This window comes from Aythya fuligula, chromosome 8 (assembly GCF_009819795.1).
Source record: "Aythya fuligula isolate bAytFul2 chromosome 8, bAytFul2.pri, whole genome shotgun sequence".
Classification (NCBI taxonomy): Eukaryota; Metazoa; Chordata; class Aves; order Anseriformes; family Anatidae; genus Aythya; species Aythya fuligula.
This window is the reverse complement of record NC_045566.1, coordinates 22,467,340-22,488,193: the sequence shown is the minus strand read 5'-3', so window position 1 is coordinate 22,488,193 and position 20,854 is coordinate 22,467,340. Positions and strand designations below refer to the sequence as shown.

Below are 20,854 nucleotides of genomic sequence, written 5' to 3'. Positions count from 1 at the left end.
CCGGAGCCCAGGAGCCTCCACGCTGCCTCTGCTTGCAGCTGGCCTCACCTCGCCGGCGGCTCTCCCACGCTGCTTCCAGAACCTGCGGTTTTAAGTATTTATTGTAGAAAGGCTGTAGGAGGCTTGTTCTCCCCCCAGCTGGGGGGGGGGATGCTCCAATAAACATCGCAACATTAACTCAGAACAAATGTCTAAGTTTCAGCGGTAAACCCTGGAGATTTGCTCAATTAAAAAGATTAAAAGGGGTCACGGGGGGCAGGTCTGTGAGTTGGGCTGGCCGATGCGGGGGGACGGGGCAGCTCTTTGGCTGCTGCAGCGCTGGGATTTGTGGCTGCTCACCGAGGGGGTGGCAGCGTTTGGAGCTGGGTGGCCACTGGGACGGGCACCCAGCAGGTCCTGCAGCCAGAAAGGGAGGCAAGGGCTGGAGGGGTGCTTGCCCCCAGCAGTGTAGGGTGGGCTCCTGGCCCCCTCTGATGCTGATCCTCACTGAGTGGTGCTGGTGACCCACTGCCCCCCCCGCCAGCAGCAGGGTGTGGGACCTGTTCTAGAAGGGCAGGGAACAAGGGGATGCCCAGGGTGCGAAGGCAACGCAGGCTTCAACACCAGGCAACACCCTATTCCTGCAGGGCCAGTGAGTTTGGGGGATTTGGGTCCTGCCAAAACGCTGGGACGGGGCAGGAGGGCACTGCTCCGGCTGGCAGGGGGACAGAGGATGGGACATAACCCATCATCACCCGGGCATCCGTGCTTAGTGTCTGTGGGCTGGGGAACGGGGAGGGGGGTTGCGGGTGTGTCCCCACTGCCTGGAGGCTCAGAGCCCCCTTCTCCCTCCCCGCAGGCCTGCAGCAGGGCTGGGACATCGCAGAATACTGCAGGCGAAGGTGCCCCCCCTGCCAGCGATGCGCCTGCCTCGCCGCCATGGCACGGCCCAACAGCCCCGCGGCTCCCCGTGACCCGCGGCGAGTGTCCGTGGTGCTGAGCCGCTGCGACTCCCTCTGCACGCTGTGCCAGCCCGGGGCCGCCGCCTCCACCGGGTCCTGCCACATCTGCGCCACCTCGGGCCTGGAGCCCCCTCTGCAGCAGGGCTTGGGCGAGGTGGATCGCCAACACATCCCCCCGCTGGTCGTCAGCCGCGCCGTCTTCTCCGGGGACGATAACGCGGTGCTGCTGAGGGAGCCGAGGGAGTTGAGGGAGCCAAGGGATGCTCGCACCATGGTGGAGCCCGAGGCCTGCGTCACCTTCATGCTGCAGCGCACCCGGCTCCGCGTGCTGGCCGGCCTCGGGGAGCTGCCTATAGTCCTGAAGGATGCCGAGCCTGAGGGTGACACCTTCGCCCCGCTGGTGACAGCGCAGAGTGGTGGCACTGCCATCGACCACAGCCACGCCATCGACCGCAGCCCCATGCCCCCCATCGAGACCAGCTGGGCGCTGTACGAGGGGAACAACGGGGAGCAGGGCTGAGAGCTGCGTCCCTCGGGTGCCTGCTGGGGCGAGGGGACAGCCCCGGGGTCACCGCTCCGGGCAATAAACCTGCAGTGTGTGTTGGGCTCTCCTGGCCGTCTGTAAGGTGGGTGCAGGGGGGCTCCAGGAGCAGCCAAACCTCTGCTCTGCCACCCAGGGGTCGAGGTCTTGGTGAGGGTAAACTCCGTGTCCTCAAAGCGGGGGTAAAAGCCAGGGTGAGAGCCCCAGGGCCACCAAAAGGGTCCCCCTGTGTGCCTGCCTCCTCCCGCTGGGGATGAAGGGACGGCTTGTTTGGAGTGGCTGCGGGAAGAGCAGCACCAAAGGCTTCTCAGTAAGGTGAGCCGCTGAGAGCAGACAGCCCCGACACCAGGAATTCACGGCTCCCCGCTCCCCGCCAGCACCGGGGGCTTTTCAGGGTGGGAAGCCCGTCCTTTAATTGACCAGGAAAATAAACGAAAACAAGCCAGCGTACACAGGAGTGCCAGAAAGCCTGGCTGGAGCTGAACAGCGCTACATACATGGGTTTACTTAACAGGCTTTTCAGAACAAGCCCCGAGAATCCCTCCCCTCCCGCAGCCCAGCAAGAAAGCGTGAGCTGAGCTGGGCTGCTGGATCCAGCCCCAGTCACTCTAATCCCCCCTGCTCCTGCCTTTGAGAAAAGTTACGGTCTCTACACAGACTGAACATTATTGAAAACAAAATAGTGAATTCCCCTAACACAGTAGTTCCCTTCCTTATGGGACTTTCAATGCAATGATTTGTGATGACCAAAGAGAGTCCTGGCAATGAGCTTACACACCAAATGCCACCTGAAGACAAAAACCAAGATGTATTCTAACATAAACGGCCAAGAGCAAATTATCTGTCAGATGCCACAGCCAGCGAGCCTGGGTCACTGACTGGATGCTTAACCTGGCCTCAGAAGCAACTGAGGTGGTTTAAGGCTGTTTTGGAGAGGCTTACATCAAAATAATGCTATAATGTTACTACTAAATGCCCAAACATTTGCTTTTCGTTAAATTCCGGCAGAAATATTATCCTTGTTCTGCTCAGCATGAGAAACATCCAAAAGCTCAGTGCGTTCCCACTGCTGATTTTGTGAAATTCAGCTGACTTTTCTTTTTATTGGAGAGCTGAAGATTAAACATTTAACAGAACTCCCTTAAAAACAGAAAAGTTGGGTGAACAACTTCTCATTTTTAGAGGGTCCCTCTAACATGAACCAGGCAGAAGAATCACTCAGCTCTCCCACCTTCTTCCTTTCCCTGAGTGCTTACTGTAGCTGCGCTGGTTTGGTTCCTGTAAAAGGGGCATTTCACCTGTGGGGTTACCCACTCAGAGGTTTTTTATCCCGTGCATCACTCCAGTTGCAGGTCACAGCACCTTTACCTAACCCAACTGCTGCAGTGCTGCAGGAACCCACCTCAGCAGGGCAGAACTCCAGCGCTGGTGCCCCCCGACCACCCCTTCCAGCCCACCAGCGCTCACAGAGCCACCTTATTCCATACATCTGCATTCCTTGGAGGAATAATGCCTGCCAGCACCTTTTCCCAGGGCAGAAATTGTTTTTCTGCATTGAGACTCCAAATTAGAGAACAAAATAGAGAAAAAGGTTGGTTTGTTACGATCTGAGCATTCCCTCTGGTGGCCAGCTGAGAGCAGCACCCTCTGGTCCCGGCCTCCAGCTCCTCTGCTTGGCAACCCCGAGCTGGGAGACTGGGAGGCCTCTGCAGCTGTCTCGAGCAGGAGCAGCAGCACAAGGAAGCTGCCTGCTTCCTAGCTGCCTAGGCAAAAACAAAAACACAAATCTAACACCAAGCAGCTCACCAGCGGTGTAAGATCCTGGGAATGCAAGCAGCTAACTGGAAGCCCCGTGGCACGAGACTGGCACTGGAGAATGGGGTCGGGAGCAGCGAGCACAGGGAGAAACACACAAAAAAGCTGTTTCAAACTGTTTTTCTCTGGAAGTCCGCTTCCCCAAGCTGCAATACACGCTCTTCGCTTGACATGTGACGTTCAGGTGCTCTCCTTGCATCCTGCAGCACTCAGCTAATCATGAGATTACCAGGATACTTTATTTAGAGAATACTTTATTAGTTTCTGTAATCAAACCCATGTAAATAAGACCGTACATATTTAATACAGTGCGTTACCCCTGTACAAATGGAAAAAAAATTAAGTTTAACATTTCTAGACCAATATGGCTGTTAATTTCTGTACAATGCCAACTCACACTACAAGTGGGATACTTTTTTCCAAAGTTGACATCACAGCTAAAGTTTCCAAAAATTCAAATTATATATATATTTATATAAAAAGATAACCAATAGCAATTCACTAGGCATCAATAGCAGCAACAGCCTCTCCAGCTTCTGCAGTCATTTGAACAAAATTATACACATTAGACTTTCAACTCACTCTTCCTTCAAAAAAAAAAAAAAAGTAAAAAAAAAATCCCAGAAAAAAACAGCAAATTCTGCTACTGATGTGGTACCTGGTGCTTTTTATTAGCTTTTCAATCATTGTCTGGAAAAAACCTCTAGAATAACATTATTAAAAACAGCTCCAGTATAGCACAGTCACTACTACATATCATAAGCAGGTACAGGATATCTTACATTCACAGAAGTATCATACAGTACTGTCCTACAGCTATAATACTAGAGGATACAATTAAAAAGGCATTATTTGACTTGATTCTACTTTCCAGCACACTGTGGGCAAGGAGGTGGTGCGACGCAGCTCTGATATAAAGAATGCACCTTTTCGATAAAATTCATTTTAATCCGATAAGGTTTCTTTTATTCTTGTGGCACAGTTCTAAGTGCTCATTGCTGTATACAGACATAAGCTGGAAACCGTTTAAAGATCACTCGCTTCATATAAAGATAGCTGGACAGGGGTGAACAGAACAAATCTGGCTATTGATGCAGTTAACTTTTCAGCTCCAGAGGTGAACAACTGAGGGGGGAGCGGGTGTAGAGAACACAGGTGGCCAAGTAGCGGTTTCATATTGTGATCTAAACACAGTATATTGTCATCCAAGAAGCAGCGGCCAGCAAAGCACTGCCTTCAGAGGGAAATTCAACATCAGGGTTACCCTCTGCGTTATATTACATCGGGCGTCGCACGGGAAGGGCAGCTTTGCCAGCTAGGTGAATCCCTCTGCTTATTACAAGCTAGGAGCTCCTGAAGTCGCTCAAAACTTCACGCCCATTACTTGGCCCAGCACCATCTTCAGATCTGCACGTTCTCATACTCACGGGTTTGTAAGAAGATAAATAGCAGCTGAAGATCAGAAGAAAATCAGAGTATTCGTCTTGTCAGCTAGGAACGTCACTCCCCAACCACCTGCTGCCCTGCTGTGCTATTCGGCAGGGCCCACTTTGGGAAGCACACAGGTGTGTAAGCCAAAACCCCCACGCACGTGTAAAACGTGCACACACACTACCAAAAAGCAGCCTTCGTGCTGTCAGAGAAGATAAAAGACCAAAGAACCTAGAAGCTGAGCTGGATGAGCAGCAGTTTAAATTCATCACTGCCGCTAGCTTCTACGTCCCTTTGTGTTGTTTAGAGCCCTGTGGGGAGAGAAAACTGTTGACTCCCCCTCGGGGCTACAAATTCATGCTGCTGTCATCTCACCCGCCCTCCCCTCCTCCCCCACCTCCAAGGAAATACAGCCTCTAAGATTTTGTTTCTTCGGTTTTGATTGCCTGAGGTTTGATTGGTCCAGTTCTAACAGGTTTTGTTGCTGCAGCAGGTGCGGGGGTAGGCTTTTCCTCGGTTTTGTCTTGGCAGACTCCTGAAGAGTCAGCAATTGCCTCGGAGGGTTTGCTCCCGTTCTCGTCCACTTTCTGTGCTTTGCCTCCTATGGGTTTGCTCTGCTGCTGCTGCTCAGAAAAGAATCTCTGGGTGGACTGAAGTACCTCTGCTCTCTGCTTTGCCTTAAGAAAGGGAGAAAATATATTTACTGAAGAGATGGCACAGGAATAAAAGTGACTTCACAGAAGTAAATCCTACATGAAAGGACTGACCGCGTCGGGCAGACCTTGCTAGAAAGGCACGTCCATCCAGTTGCTTCCCAGAAGCTACCACATCCAGCACTTGGCTCCTCAGCAGTACTAAACATCATACCTAGACTTCCCTGGCTCTTTATAATCCTCACTCCCCCCAAAGAGAGGGCCAAGGGCAAATTTTAAGCACCATCTAACACCTTTTTATGCAGCTAACGAGCATTACAGCACCTAAAAGTACCAACAGCCCACAGCAGGCTCCATCTGCAGCTTCACCCCACAGTAAGTGTCAGACATGACCAGAAAACATCTCTGCACAATGCCTGAGCCCCGACACTGCCCCAGCTACGCAGGCACTAAGGGCCACACCAGCTGTCTTTTCTCCTGCCCCTTTCTCTGAGCTTCCTGGGCACCCAAAGTTTCCCCTCCTGCTCGAACAGACTTTGGAGACTGCAGTGCTAACACAACTGAACCTGACTCAGGATGATGCTATGTGAAGCTGAAGCCTCAGCTGCTTCCAGCTCGAGGCAGGCACTCGTTTTGGGAAGCACAAACTTCCTGCAAATGCATCCCCTGGTAAATGATCCTGCTGGTAACCTCAACTTACACCCATTAAGGTCAACCTTTGTGCCCAGGTGTTCCAGCTGCAGTCTTACACCAGGCCTTTCATTTGGCAGTGCAGCACTGGGCACACAGAGGCTTCAGAGCAAGCACCTGGTTCTCCTGCCCACACCTGGGCAAAACAGGAGCTACACGAAGAGTCCAAATCTTCTGGGCTTCATAGTGCTGTTTCCAACGCTGTCACATGCCTTTTTAACACTACAAAGACCTGTCTAAAGCAAGGAACCCCAACCTCGATGCAGACACTAAGCCTCCATGCATACTCTTGATGAGTATTTTATGCATTTTACAGAAAGCCAGGGAGAAAAACTAGCAAAAGCCTGGAACAAGGGGTCTTGGTTTCGATACTGTGCAGTTGTCTCAAGAAGCCAAGCTAGTAACAGAACAGAAAAATCTGTGAACCCTGCTGCGATGAACTGCAACAAGTCTGATTTCACTGGAGCCAGACAGACACCTGAAATCCTCTGTGTAATTTCAGACATCCCCTGAGGTTAGGACTAGAAAGCTGGATGATTTGATCACAGGCACCCAAGCGTGACAGAATAACTTACATTCTTCTGAACAGTGCTTGCAGGGAGATTCAGAAAACCAGGACTGCACGTCTGCATTTGCTGTGACAAGTTCGACTCAATTTGCAATACAGACTCAAGACAACACACTAAGCATCACCTGTTAGGCCTCCAGCTGGCATAAACTGGGGGTAGAAAACAAATCCTGGAGGTTTGGCCTATCTGAAGGGGTAAATCTATTCTGCTACAACCAGAGCTCATCAGGAAAAGCACACTCTTTGGCTTGTGTGCGTCAGCACACGGGTTATGGCAAAGGGAGCTCTTGAGCACCACCTATCCTCACCAGCAGTACCCTGCAGAAGACAGGTAGATGAGCTACGTGTACAACTGTCCCTGTGCAGACTCCCTGTCCTGCAGTCTCTGCCTCGGTAAGGAGATCTGGCCTCGTTGTGAAGGGTCCCAAAGTGCTCTTCACCAGGAAGTGAATTAGCAGAGTAACCTAGAAGCAAGGCTGGCTGGGACAGGAGGGTTCATGCTGCTGCTCAGGGGTGGGGGAGATGTGAAATGCCAGCTAGCAGTCAAGTTCATGGGTTTCATTGCTCATTCAAAAATCCAGGCTCTCGAGAGGTAATTGTCAGATTGCCTTTGCAGCAGTGGTTGCTTCACAACCTTTCCACACAAGATCACTTAAGAAAGGAAGCTCCTTGCATTTTTTTTTTAGCCTCAAGTTCTAATTAATGAAAAATTAAAAACATAAAAACCAAACAAGGCTCAGAGATCTGTGTCCAGCTGCTGAAGGCCTAGCTACTGGCTTTGGGTCCAGAGGCACTGTAATTAAGACACAATTTGCAGACACATTCCTGCCCTACAAGCTGTCAAGACTGAACCAGTGTTAACAGCGCTGCAGGTCAAACACTAACCTTCAGGTCTTGTTCAGCTTTCACCACAGCCTGGGCCTGATTGCCTCTGGCTCCAGACACTGATCCACAAAGACCTCTGGCCACACGCAGTAAATGAGGGTGGCTCATGAGGCCTGTGATCATCTGAGATGGCATCTGACTAGGCAGTGCTATTGGCAGCCTCTGAACAGGAGCTGGGAAGGTGTTAGTATTTGGGGCTCTTACCAATGGAGGGAGCAGGTTAGGCTGAGAAAGGATCTACGTGGGGAAAAACAACAAAAAGAGATGTTTAGCAAGTAGAAAGCTGCCAACTAGATTGCACGTTGGCGTTATTTTAAAGGGGAAAAAATTGCCTGCTCTGCTGTCAAACTGATGTCAGGAAAATAGGCGTTTATGTTGAGAAGCCACGCTTGAACTGCAGAAAAACACAGCACTGTAATGCTGCTGGGCCTTCAAGTACCACTGACAGCTTAGAAACAGCACGTAACAAGGGACAAGACGCAGGCAAGGCAGCAGAGGAGCAGCAGCGAAAGGAAGTCCTGAGAAGTCTGGGTAGTTTCTGCTAGTTGCAATCCAAAAACCAAATCCTAACTCCCGCAGTCAAACACTCCCAACACTAAAAACCAACAAATCCAGCAGCCTGGCCCCAGTCATCTCCAGCGGGGACATAGCACCCTTGTACAGCCCTGCTCCCTGGAAAGCTAGAGGCAAGTCAAACCCTTTGCAATCAGCCCTGCTTTGAGCAGGAGGCCCGACTGTGTGATCTCCAGGGATCCTTTCCAACCTGAACTGCTCCAAGAACACTTCAGAGCTGCATCTCAGACAGCCAGCCACAAACCTACTTTGTCATTTAACAGTTAAGATGTGCACTGGGACCCTTCTGAGGCACAAAACTTCTCCCCTTCTGCAACCAAATGGCCTGCTTTTGCAGGAATGAGGTGCATTACAGCTGTGTGGGGAAGCCAGCAAAACAACTGACATCATTCACAACTTTTAACAGATTCCTCAGCATGCACAGAACTCTTGAAATTAAACACACCACAACATCTGTACTAGGTAACAAGATCAGATTTTTTTTTGCCTTGATCTTGAGATCAGTTTCCTTCTGCATCTTTTTTATTGTCTTTTAAAGGATTTCATTTTGCATCTCCCCATGATAAAACCTGAGGGAACACAGCTAAGCTGCGAAGTCAGTAGTGACACAGAGAAATAGATTTGTCTGTAGGAAGCCACCAGTTGCCTACCTGTGGTGCAAACTGTGCAGGAAATGGCTGTGTCATCCTCACGGCAGCAGCTGCAGACTGAAACTGCTTCTGGTAGACAATGCTGTTCATTTTATTGGACTGGTTGTTTGGACTTGTCGAACTGGCCCTAAAGAAAAGGAAAACGTCAGTCAGAATCACACTGCTCTCAACCAAAAGGATGCATCTGTCTTTAGTTGCAACTTAACTAGAAATACAGCTTGGCTGGAGGTGAACAAAGGTGGAAAAGCCTTTAAGAAACTGTGACCAAGTTGCAGATTTCTCATGCACAGCATGTGGGCAACGCATTTTTACTTAATGTAAAATGAGCAGCAGGGCAACAGTGACAAGGAAGCCAGCTAAACTCAATGCACACAGTTTGTAAGCTTACAGACATTTGTTTAGTTTTGACTTTCAAGCTCTTACGTTTTTCTGCACCTTCCCAGTACCTCCACACTAAAAACCAAAGGTTTACGGTGAGCCTTGCTCAGTTGTTAAGAGGGGAGTCATCTCACATAGGATTTAAGATATATACCATCAAATCAATTGTTCTAAATGCTGACTAGCTTGCGAATTCAATTATTTCTTTTTCATCCTTCTACATTTTTCTTAGGTGAAGTATTTCAGGCAAGACATTAGGATTGCATGTAGGAGGTCAAACTAATTTCTACTTGACTAGAAAAGCCTGGACCACTTTCAGCTTGCCACAGTGAAAGCCACCAAATATAATTACTATGCATGGGAGTACAATTTTCAAGAATTTTCTAGTACCAGAGTTCCATTTTTAAGTTCTTTCAGCCCACTCATAACTTCACCCACAAACATCTCAATAAATTCACCATGAAGAGCACTCTGCCTATAAGCAAAATTCTGCTAATTCTGCCAATTAACCAAGTAAACCTGTCAGTAGCCTACTAATTCCTCTTGTGAAAAGCTTAGAAAACCAACAATCAGTGTAAGATCTGTAACAGAACTGTCGCCACAACTACTGCTCTCTGAGGTGTAAGCTTTGATGTGTTCGGTTGTTTGGTTTTAATTCTTACTTTACTCTCATGTAACAGTCTTACATTTTACCCCAAAGCACCTCTTCTTTGCTCACTTCTGTGTTTTCCAGGTCATTTTGGTTAACTTGTTCAGTTCCATGTAATTCATAAGTATTTTTAAGGTCTTATTTCAGAATTATTTTATTCTAGCTAAGCATAGCAGATCTGATCACCTACTAGAATGTTCCTTTTAAGCTAAGATTAAGCGTTTTATTTTCCATTAGTAGCCCCTCACCACAGACCTTTCAGAATTGACTGCTCATATACGATTAGTTAAGTTTTCCAGATGTGATTTCAAGGAATTTTGAGCTTAAAAAGAGATTTACCGGAAGGGACTGGAGGTTGGCGTAGTACTTCTACCAGTAACTGGTGGTGTTCCAGGTTTGACATCGATACCACCCCCAAATGCCTTCAGGTCCATTTCTGATATCTGAAAAGCACAACAATCAACATGTTAATTCAGTAGGAGCAAAGAAAAATCAACACGTTTCAGGGTTGAAATTTCCTCACCACAGATACCATGTGAAAATATTTAGATACTATTTGAAAAATGCTGAAGGGAAGAGTGCCATAAAATAAGCCAGTTCTATATATATATATATAAAAAAAAAACACAACACAAAAGCACAGCAAAAATGGAAGTCATTCACATGAAAAATCTCCAGACTCTAAATGGAGCAATCCATTTCACACGTTATTTTGCAAACACAATCAACAGAATAAATGAGTCTCTGCAACAGTGTCTTTCCACACACAGCTATGAAGCATAATGGCAAAACAACGAATCTTTACTTGATTTATTGTTGACTGCCTTTAGCAGAACACGATGGAACCCTTAATGCAAGGCAGCAAAGCCACCTAAGGGAAAATCCCTATTCCACTGTAGCTTTCCCTCATTTCTTGTTGAAGTAACCACAGTTATTTTCCCCTGACAACTATAGCTAGAAACAAGCTGCTGCTTGGAAGATGGGCTCGAAAATTGTAAAGGTGAAAGGCTTTTGGCCAGAACCTATGAAGCTAGAAAACTACATGGTGCAAAATCACTCTGTTGGTAGGTGACAACATGAAAACTTGATCCATCTGATCTAGAATCCTGGTTGCCATTACTGTCCAAGACAGGGAATTAATTCTTGAGATTTTTTTTTTTTTTATCACAGCTCTAAAATATTGGGACTGCAGGGTTGCTTTATGTTCTAAAGCACCCTAAAGTCTAGGCCACAAGCTGTAAGACTTTCAGGGGCAGCTCCAGAGACAGATTACTTCCTGCTCCAGGAAAAGACCTTGCTAATCTGACAGAAAGCTTATAGCAGCGTTCATGTTCAGTATCACCAATCACTGCCACCTGAAAGTGCACTGCAAGTGCACTGTGTTGTACGCTATCCAAAAATCCCCAAAGCCTACAGATCTGTAATTCCATCTAAGATAAGAGACCACGTGAATGGAAGCCAGTTTGCTGAATCAGAAAGATTTCATTTTTTGACATTCACTCTTGGATTGTAGGTCAGGAAAAAAACAAAAAAAAAACAACAAAAAAAAACAGCGCCCTTACAAATGTAGAAGGGAGTTAGCTAGAGTTATCTACACATGGATGCATAAGCTTCTCTTGCAATGTTTTTCACCACAGCTACCTGACTGGAATTTTCTGGGACATTCATCAATCAACCTGGAGGACAGGACAGCATTAGTGAAGATTAGATCTGCCCTAAGCCTCAAGCACTCCCTATTTGATATGGCAACAGGTACATGGCAGAAAAAATCCATACAGCAGGTGGCAGCATTACAGATGAATTCAGTGCATTTGATGGTTTGGAAGCACAAGTGAAATCTGGCAATTTGCTCCAGTATGAGACCAGAAAAACACTGACAGTAGCAGAAACCAGCCCTGACACTGTAACGTTGTTTGCCTGCTGCTCTGACAATGGTTTCTGTATTACCTTCTATGTGGCATCCTACATGAATGAAGTACCCTGCTAGTCCACAAAGTCATTACCAAACGAAGTATTCTTACAGTGCAAGTGGATTAGCAGCAAGCCAGCCACTACATAAACTTAGCTAAATCTTCACAAGATGCACAGAGCCCATCACTAAGGGACTAATCTCAGCTGGCTTTCCTATTTTCCTCTCCCAAACTTTTAAGGTCAAGGAAGGTTTTTAGATGGCACAAGAGTCAAACAAAGGTTGCCACGCTGGTACTATAAAACAGCACAGAGTTGTGTTATTTTTTGTATTGTAGATTTATGTATGTTATCACCTTTCCAGTTGCAGCTATCATGCTGTGTTGAGTTCCTGCTGGGATTAATCCTCTGAAAGGCTGGGTTACTTGTGCAGGTCTGCTTAGATTTTGCGCTGGCGCTTGTGGTGGTGTGTGCTGTAGTGGTGGTTGTAAAGACTGGGGCAGGGCAATGAGTGGCTGTGCTGTAGATCCAAAGTTGGGCAAAGAAAGCTGTGATCCTGGTAAAGGTACTGTCACCTGGGGGGAGAAAAACATACAGAATCACCAGTAACATATACACAATGGTCATTATTTAAGTTTCTTTACTAGCTCTGTGATTTCAGTTCTAGTCAGGGTGAATGGCTTAACGACTCATAGGATGATTTAGGTTGAAAGGGGCCTTCAAGATCATCTCTGGTCTTTGCATTTCAGAAAAAGTTAACATTTAACTCCTAACTGCAACATCACACAATGGGATTTCCTTACATGGATAAGTAAACGTAATTCATTTCAGGAAATAAAAGCAGAATGAAACAGCCAGCTTCCCGTCTCCCCCCTTCTTTTAAGCTTCAAATAATTTTAGTTATCAGGACACCGTTTGGGATCACAGCTAAATTTTATTTTTCAAGAATCCCAGCAGCCAGCATTCCCAAGCTTTAAAAAACAAAAACACATTTGCCTCTCACTTGTCTGCATTAACAGGGAATGCTGTGGGCTGCAAACATCACAGAATGGAAGTGATAAGCATATGAAAATACCATAACAGTGACCTGACTAGCAGGAATTCTTGCTTTTCCTAGTCTGACCATTAATCCCAAACTTCCAAAATTGTACTGCGTGACTACAGGAACATAGGACATTCTCCAGATGAGAAAACTTAGCAAGATTCTGCTCTGAATTATAGCAGAATAAAAGCATAACAACAGCCATACTTGAACACATTAAAACCATTAACCCTTCTAAAAGGTCCTTAATACTTTATGCTATAGTTTCAACAGTTGAGACCCAATTTTTGAAGGCTTTTCTCAATATTTGTCTTGGCAACTTTTCACATGTATGAAGTAGGCTACTATAATAAGCCAGCCCACTGCAAGCTGTTTTTAAAAAGCCACTTAAAATCAAAACTTGAACCAGGAAGCCACTAGACAGCATGCTGTAAATACAACAGAATGCTTGAACATTGCAAACCAACAGAACTTTCATAAAAGAATGCCAAGAACTTACCACGATCTGAGTTATTTTTACAAACTTCCTGATGTAGTCACTGACTTGGCTGTCCTATTTGCTCGTATGATCACCTATCTCCTGACTTCTCTTTTTTTTCCTATATATTTCATCTCACTGACGTGGCAGCTCTGACTTTTCAGGTGAAATTTGGTGTTAACAATTAAGCTGCATAAAACACCTTTGGTTTACTTGGCTCTCTCCACCATGATACCTGCTCCCATAAGGGCTGCATACACCTCAACCAATTAGCAACAGCACTGAACCTACTAAATCTTTGCCTGTCACTGGAAAGTGAACTACTTAAGAGAAGGAGGCCAGAGACAAGTGATCAATATGAACTTGCAGGCCATTCAAATTCCCAGTAACTCATTTTTGCAGTACTTCTGCAGTAGCTTTTCTCTCCTATCAATTTTTAATTCTTGCAGTTTACCCCCACCCCTCACCCTTCACCAACATGCTTTTAAGAAGAATACAATTTAGGAAATTTACCATGCCATAGTTTACCTGCTGGAGAGCGCTGGGAGACTGCGCGGTGTTGTAGAAATTGCTCTGGCCAGGCTGTTGAACTTGCCCAGAATACAGATTTGAAGCCTGGGTGAGTGTAGCTCTGGCCTAGGAAGAGTGAAAGACACCATTACTTTAAAAACACAACAGCTTGTAATAAAGCACATCATTAGCAAGTGGTAGCCTTTTGTCACCTACAATAAAAGATATATCACTATTGGAGCTTCTGGTTTGATAAGTGCAAAGATTCCTCTATTCTGGAGAACAATCTTCACTCCAGAGATTATTCTAATACACCTTTATGAAATTAAAAGCACGTTCTCTTCCAAGTGTCTCAAGTTTTCTGCCACCTTGACTGCCATGGAATTATTACAGAAGAGGTAGGCTTATCCCAAGCTAGGCAATACTTGATTACTGCATCATCTGTATCAAACCACTGTGATGGTTTGATACAGATGATGTGAACACTGTGAACTTCAGCATTTTGGAGTATTTCCTACCTGCAGAATGTGTGTATCAATAAGCTGAGAGCCTCCCAGTCCTGAAGCTTGACTAAGCTGATGTTCATATAAGATAGGAATAGGTTGTGTATTAGAAGTCTGTTGAAATGCCAGGCTTGACTGTGCCTTCGCAAGCTCCTGGTGTTGCACTGTTGGGAAGTTGTGTAAGGCCGTACCAGACAGGACCACTGGTGATGGCTGAGACAAACCACTTTGCATAAAAGCTTGCTGGGACCTGCAAGAGATTGGAGCGTTAAGTATAGAAATGAAAACAGATCAACAACCACCAAAAATTTAAGAACATGGGTTATACTGCTGAAACAGATTTAGTCATTCTGCTAAAAATGACTGAGCTTTTTATTTAAACCCTAAAACCGTCTGCACCTTTAAAGATGTGGGAAAGGTATTAGTCCTCTTACTAACAGCACAACCCCGAAGTCCACTCATACTGGTGTATGCATGACCAGATCAGCCAGAAGCATTTATTTAATCTGGACTGCATGCCAGACTGATTGTGTTTCTGCAACTTGCCAACTGTTTGTAACATTTTTTGTCAGCTGTGAAAGAACAGGCAATATTTGGTCCAACAAAGTCTTCCAAACAATGGTCAGCCAGCCAAGCCTGTAGTACCAGACAGGAAACACTAGGGCTATATAACACATGTTGATCTGATAAACCCTAAAGTCACATACTGCATCTGGAGAAACGGATTCCTCCAGTACAAAAAGTGCTCAGGACAGAGAGGACTGACTTACAGGTTAAAGGATTCAGGATACGTGTGTATTCAGTTAAACCCCTGCTGAGTCCACCTTGTTTGGCTTCAGCCTTCTACATCACAACAAGGAGGCTGTTCTACATGCACTTGCAAAAACCTCTGAGACGTTCCTTTGCAGAAGTAATTAAAGTGAAACTAACATTTGTCAGAATACCACTATGAATAGTTTCTGGTAGGAACTGCAAGGACACTTTGGAAAGGCTTACAGCGTAAATTTCTCTGCATGCTGATTTGTATGCAGACAAATTCAATGCCACTTGAAATATACTGGTCCTATTATCATCTCTTGTAGCAAACAGAAAGCATTTGTTCTTAAAAGTAATCTCCTATCCCCTGTGCATCTGGAATGCAATTTCCACCACCCTACCTTACCTGTGCGGTTCAAATTGTGATTTCAAAGTGTTTCTAGACTCCAGTGCTGGTTTGATCAGAAAATGAACATAAAATACTGAATTAAAGAATCAGACTTTTTTTTCCCCCAGTTCTCTTAGTATGGAAGACTGGGGATGTCTCCAGCTTTTTAGCTGGGTTTTCCAGAGATACAAATCTGTGGCATGATTTTTGAACCACAATTTTTCAATTATACTTGCAGATGCAGACTACCCACTTGGCATACAGTTTTCAGGCAGACAAACAGATGAAAGATTTTGGGGAAGACAGGAAGATGAGGTATTTACTGAACACAAGACACAAGTCTGCAGGGAAGCAAATTCTATAATTTCTGCCACCGAAAAAGGAAATAAATTTACATGTGCTACTTACCTGTAAGGTTGCAAGGAGGAGTTGAACAACTCTTGGGCTTGTGACACAGCTGGTGCTGCTCCTAAACTCAGCTGAGCTTGATGCTGTCCTTGCAGAGGTGCATAAATGGGGATGGGGATCTGCTGAACTGAAGCAGGCTGCAGAAAGAAGAAACCATTAAATATCTCAGGATAGAAGTCATGTAGAAAAGCTACAGTCAAATGTGTGCCAGGATTAGTGTAACATCTTTTAAAGTAAAGAGAAGAATTTAAAACCTCAAGGTTGCATGGAAAGCCAGTATTTCACTTGTTCCAAAAAATACTTTCATGTTGTGCTTTATGCTTTTGGTGAAAATAACCAGGAGAACCTGAACAAATCATTTAGATTTGGGTACAAAACAACTGTGCAAGATCCACACAGCTTTGTACCAACAACACCTCATATGAACGTGCACTTTTACATGAGAGCACACTGAGTGAAAGCTTATTCTCTCAACTTTCATGACAATTGCTTTCAATCACAGTAGAGAAGCAGTAGAGAGCAACTTGAATACACCAGTATGAAATAGCAATGACAGGTATGATCTCATTTTTGCGGTCTTCAGTCCCACTCTTGCCTGCCCCCATTTGCAGAGTTTTACAGTTAATGTAGATAAGGAGAGGAAGAAAAAAAAAATTCCCAAATACCTGTGAAAGCCCTGGCTGAAAGCCTTGCTGTTGGGCCAGAGAAGGTGGTGCCAAACGCGCATGCTGGGTGTTGAAGAGGTGACTTGTATCCATATAAAATGCTGGAATTTGAGCTGCAGTACCTCAGGAAGAGGAATACAATTAGTATCTGTTTCCAAGCATTTCTCTGCTAAACAAGTTTTCAGCAAGATTTAGAGATGCAGCCGCTGTCAGTACTTTCTAGTGTGACAACTACCAGCGAGACTAGGATAAGAAACAGAACTGAACAGCTGGGTGCATAATAAGCTGTGGTGTCTTTTCTTTGGCATCTATTCATCCTAAGAACCTATCAGTCTTGCACATGCATCTTCAGTCCCATGAATTTCTTAGGAGACAAAACAACAGATTCTGGCCAAAAAAGGCACTTGAGTGATGAAAGGGGAAGAACAAGCTCTAACTAACCTAAACTACATGACTTTATACGTAGAACTTTCCTTTAAGAAAAATGCCATGCTTATAAGCTATTGTGGCATTTAATAAAGTCATCAAGATTAAGTCATTCTTCGTCTTGAATATTGATTTAAAATTTTGAAAGAAAAAAAGGTTCATCAAGAGGTGCAAACTTATCTTCCTCAATGAACTAACAACATGGCATTATCATTATAACAACAGACACTGCCTATTTAGATTAAGACAATTACAGAATATTTGCTCACAAAATGCTGCCATCATTCTGTCCTTATTGCAGATAAAACCAGAATTAAATTAATTTCTCCAGCTTTGTAACTCCAATAAAGCAACCACACGGCTTCTCAGCCAAACACTGTTACCTGCTGCAGACTGAGACACGTAGACCTGGGGACTTTGCTGTTGCTGGGCGATGAGGGATGGCATGCAGCTCAGCTGGGAAAAGTGACTTGCAGAAGCCAGGCTGCTTGTCTGCAACTGCTGTGGTTTCACTTTACATATATTGGGAGGGTCTGAGGTGCTTGCAGTCTTTGTACTCAGTGAAGAGGTTGTGTATGTTCCAGCTCCTACAAGAAGAGAAACAAGAGGTGTATTGTAAAACAGCTGAAGACGTTCCAAACCCTCATCTTCCAGTGGTCAGTTTGGGGACATCTATGCAAGCATAAGGTGCTACTAGGAAAGAACACTGAAAACTAATGCAGCCGTTTCCATCACTGCAACATGGACAGGGAGAATAATTCTTTTAAGTTACTTCTCCCTTCTCAAGCACAGGAGGACTTAAAAGTGCCAAAGTATACATCTTGGTCAATTATCCAACAAAATATTGCAAAGTACAGTGGCTGTGACTCTCATGGTCTAGAGCCTGGCTCCAAAGAAAGTTATTTTTAAACCATTTCAGTTGAGGTTTTGACATATACTCTAATATTCCTAGTTGTGAAGATCTAATCAGATCCAGCATCTTTCATTTGCTGCAAAGAACCAAGGCGGGAACCAGCACTGCTTGTGGAGAGCGGTCGGACACTTGCTCTCCCCAGTACAAGGGAGATTTGCTATGAGCTGTTGAAGCCTCGAGTCTGAAAGTGAGAGCACAAATGAAAAGTAGTACTGTAACAGGCTGGATGAAGTGACAAAAATTTGAAGCTGTCTGCTGGAAGTCAGTGGCTGTCAGAACTACCAGCTGCTTAGAAAGAAAAAACAAACAAACAAATTTATTTCCCTCCCTTTGTTCAGATGAACAAAATGAAACCATTAAGTGAGCCAAGAGGAGAAGTTTACCTCCTCTTTCAAGTCCACATAAATAGCATAAACAGAGATGTCCTCTCAATATTCTTTTCAGCTGACTGAAGTGAATCAGGGGAAGGATCTCCTTGTTAACTAAGAGATATTTGGGAAGCTATTGTTCAGAGCTGACATTTCATGCTTGCAAAGCTGACAGAAGTCTTGTGCATTAAATGTGGTGGGAATCTGGTCTCTTGAAACACATAACCAAGGAACAGTTCAACACGATACTGCAATCTTGACAGCCAGTACCTGATAGTGAAGTTGTTGGTGTAACTGAGGCTACAGGAATAGGAGGCATCGATGCACTAGAGAAGGAGCTGTAAGTACCACTGTTTGGTCCAGCGTTGCTGCTGCTACTGCTGCTGCTGCTGCCACCAGCTATGGGAGACGCTGCTGATGTCACCGGTGAACTCTTCTCCCCCATGTTTGGGGAATTCTCCCATGCTTTGCGTGCAGACTCCATCTATTTAAAAAGAAAACAAAATTTCCTCAACCATTAGGAAGTTCAACCAGTCAGTCTTCAACTTTTAAAAGATATTTTTAGTTCAAAAGGCAACTCAGGCTTCATGCGAGCCTCTTCAAAATCACTGTAATCGTGCAACTCTGTTCATGCAAAAAGCATACGGCCTGAAGTTGGAGCTTCTTATCTGTTCCAACTGCACACGTGCACAGTTCATGATCTTAACATTCAATACTCAAAAGAGAATTCACCCGCTAATTTGGCTTGGTTTTGTTTGACATGGAGAGCAAAAGGCATGGGAAGCTAAAGAAAGGTACAAAAGAATCCAGGTATTTCCATAAGTCCTCTACTTACAAGTATTGGGCCTTTTAAATGAAGCAGCTCCTTACTTTCTTGCTATGTCATCCGTTTTGAGTGACCACCAAAAATACCTAACGCACACTTCAGTAAACCCGAGAGCAGTCAAGGTCAGACTTCCAAAGCAACTGCTGGTCAAAATGTGATCGTGAGCTGACCCAGCTTGTGCACACTGCTTTACATGAGTGCTACAGACGCTTCACACTCCTCTGTTTCTATTGTAATGAATTCTTGCACAGCAAGGAAGGTGGAGCTTCCAATAAATATTTTGTACACATTTCTCTTCCACCAGAAGTGGAAGGAACCATTGCTTAATGCAGCCAACAATCTAATTATTGCTAGAATAGATGCACAATGCTGTATCTTTGAACTGAGACACTTTTGATAGACTAGTGAAAAGGAAATGTTAATGTTCAGACCACACCCATCAATTTAAGTGCTCGACCACAGTCCATGGACATCCCTACAACCTCCAACTGTCCTCTTCCCTTGAAATGGAAAGTTTGTGTGAGCAGAGCTGGATGCCAGAGGCTGTAATCCCTCATGCAGAGTACTGTGAGCTTCTGAAGGCCAGATGCTGACTTTAAAGGTATCTGTAAAAGGGCAAATGCACCCTTACCAGCAAATCTGCCCTTGCTGCCTCGATCAGTGGAGCGCCCTAACTGGGACTCGCAGACTCCTGAAGTCACACTTTCAACTATCCAGATTTAACTGCACTAAGCACAGTCTGGGCAGACCAAACACAATTTCTGTTATTTGGCTAGATGCTTCAGGCGTGATAAAAAAGCAGAGCAATACACAAAGAAGTGGGTAACGTGGTCAATACACGTCCATACAGAAAGAAGCTAAGCTCTGCATTCCTCAAAAGAGGAAAGGGGGAAGGAGAGAAACTTTGTTGTACATTAAATCACTTGGAAATAAATAACCTATTTCCATTTGTGAGATTATCTTACCCAGCAATCACATACTCATACTCAGTTTCCCCATCACAACACTCTCCTCCAAATTGGTTCTAATTCTTGTAGACAAGGCAAATTTCAAAATGGAAAAGGAAAGGATTTTGCATAACGTGGAGCACAGGTAAAGACTAGAGGCTCCTTTCTGAACACAACACAGGCTTCTGGTAAGACAGAATAATAAATATACCACACTGGTATGAAGAGAGATGAGGAAAATATCTGTGGACATCTGAACAGAGAACGCATGGAAGCTTCTCCTATGTTCATCAAGTTTCAGCATGTCCTGGAAAAACTAGTAATAGCAAAAAAGCTGGAGTCTACATACTGAATTTTGTCTTCCAAACCTAAACAATAGCAAGATGCCAGGTCACTCCATACCCCTACCAATTATTCAAGTTTCAAATTTCAAATTTATCAAACTTTCAAATAGCTTTCCCTTTAGAGAGCTCCTTAATCTCTAACTTCTTAAACTGTAAAACGATGCCAGAGAGACTGGTATTCTGTAAGTGCTTATGCAGAACCATCTACAGATCACATATGAAGGAGTAAGAAGCTCTACAGTAAGTGAGGCTGTGGAAAGTGGTATGATTTTGCTGCTCAGTTCGGAAGAGGAGAGCACAGCTTGGAGATCATGGCTGCTTGAGGCTGCTGCTTCACTGTTGACCCATCAGGGCCATTCGCATCACATTAACGCTCCAGTACCCACTACACAAGAAATTAACTGGAGAAAAATGGTTAGGCAAATATCCTTATGTAAACCAATATTTAGGTGACTGGCAAAAGAAAGCCAAAAATGCCAGATTCCAGACTCTGGTGCCTACACAGAAATTTTAGATTGAACTCTGGAACATAAAGGGAGCCAGGCACTTCAGTCTGAGATGGCTTTGGACTTTATTTTTCTCAGCATCCTAACTAGCA

At 45.0% G+C, this 20,854-nt stretch overlaps 1 protein-coding gene across 8 annotated transcripts in view; it reads right to left on the bottom strand.

Moving 5' to 3' along the window:
• Positions 1-4,236: 4,236 nt before the first annotated feature.
• The window catches only part of PRRC2C (proline rich coiled-coil 2C), a 69,085-nt gene continuing 52,467 nt past the window's right edge, over positions 4,237-20,854 (bottom strand). For 6 of the 8 annotated variants that reach the window (XM_032192183.1, XM_032192188.1, XM_032192187.1 and 3 more), the window contains 10 exons: positions 18,410-18,623; positions 17,242-17,445; positions 16,433-16,545; positions 15,768-15,904; positions 14,231-14,465; positions 13,716-13,838; positions 12,039-12,257; positions 10,114-10,217; positions 8,748-8,874; positions 4,237-5,405 (listed from right to left, as the gene is read on the bottom strand). In XM_032192183.1, the coding sequence (XP_032048074.1) occupies positions 5,145-5,405; positions 8,748-8,874; positions 10,114-10,217; positions 12,039-12,257; positions 13,716-13,838; positions 14,231-14,465; positions 15,768-15,904; positions 16,433-16,545; positions 17,242-17,445; positions 18,410-18,623 (1,737 nt within the window). In that variant the 3' untranslated portion in view covers positions 4,237-5,144. The remainder of the gene's footprint in view (positions 5,406-8,747; positions 8,875-10,113; positions 10,218-12,038; positions 12,258-13,715; positions 13,839-14,230; positions 14,466-15,767; positions 15,905-16,432; positions 16,546-17,241; positions 17,446-18,409; positions 18,624-20,854) is intronic. The other 2 variants (XM_032192186.1, XM_032192190.1) reach the window with 1 other exon arrangement.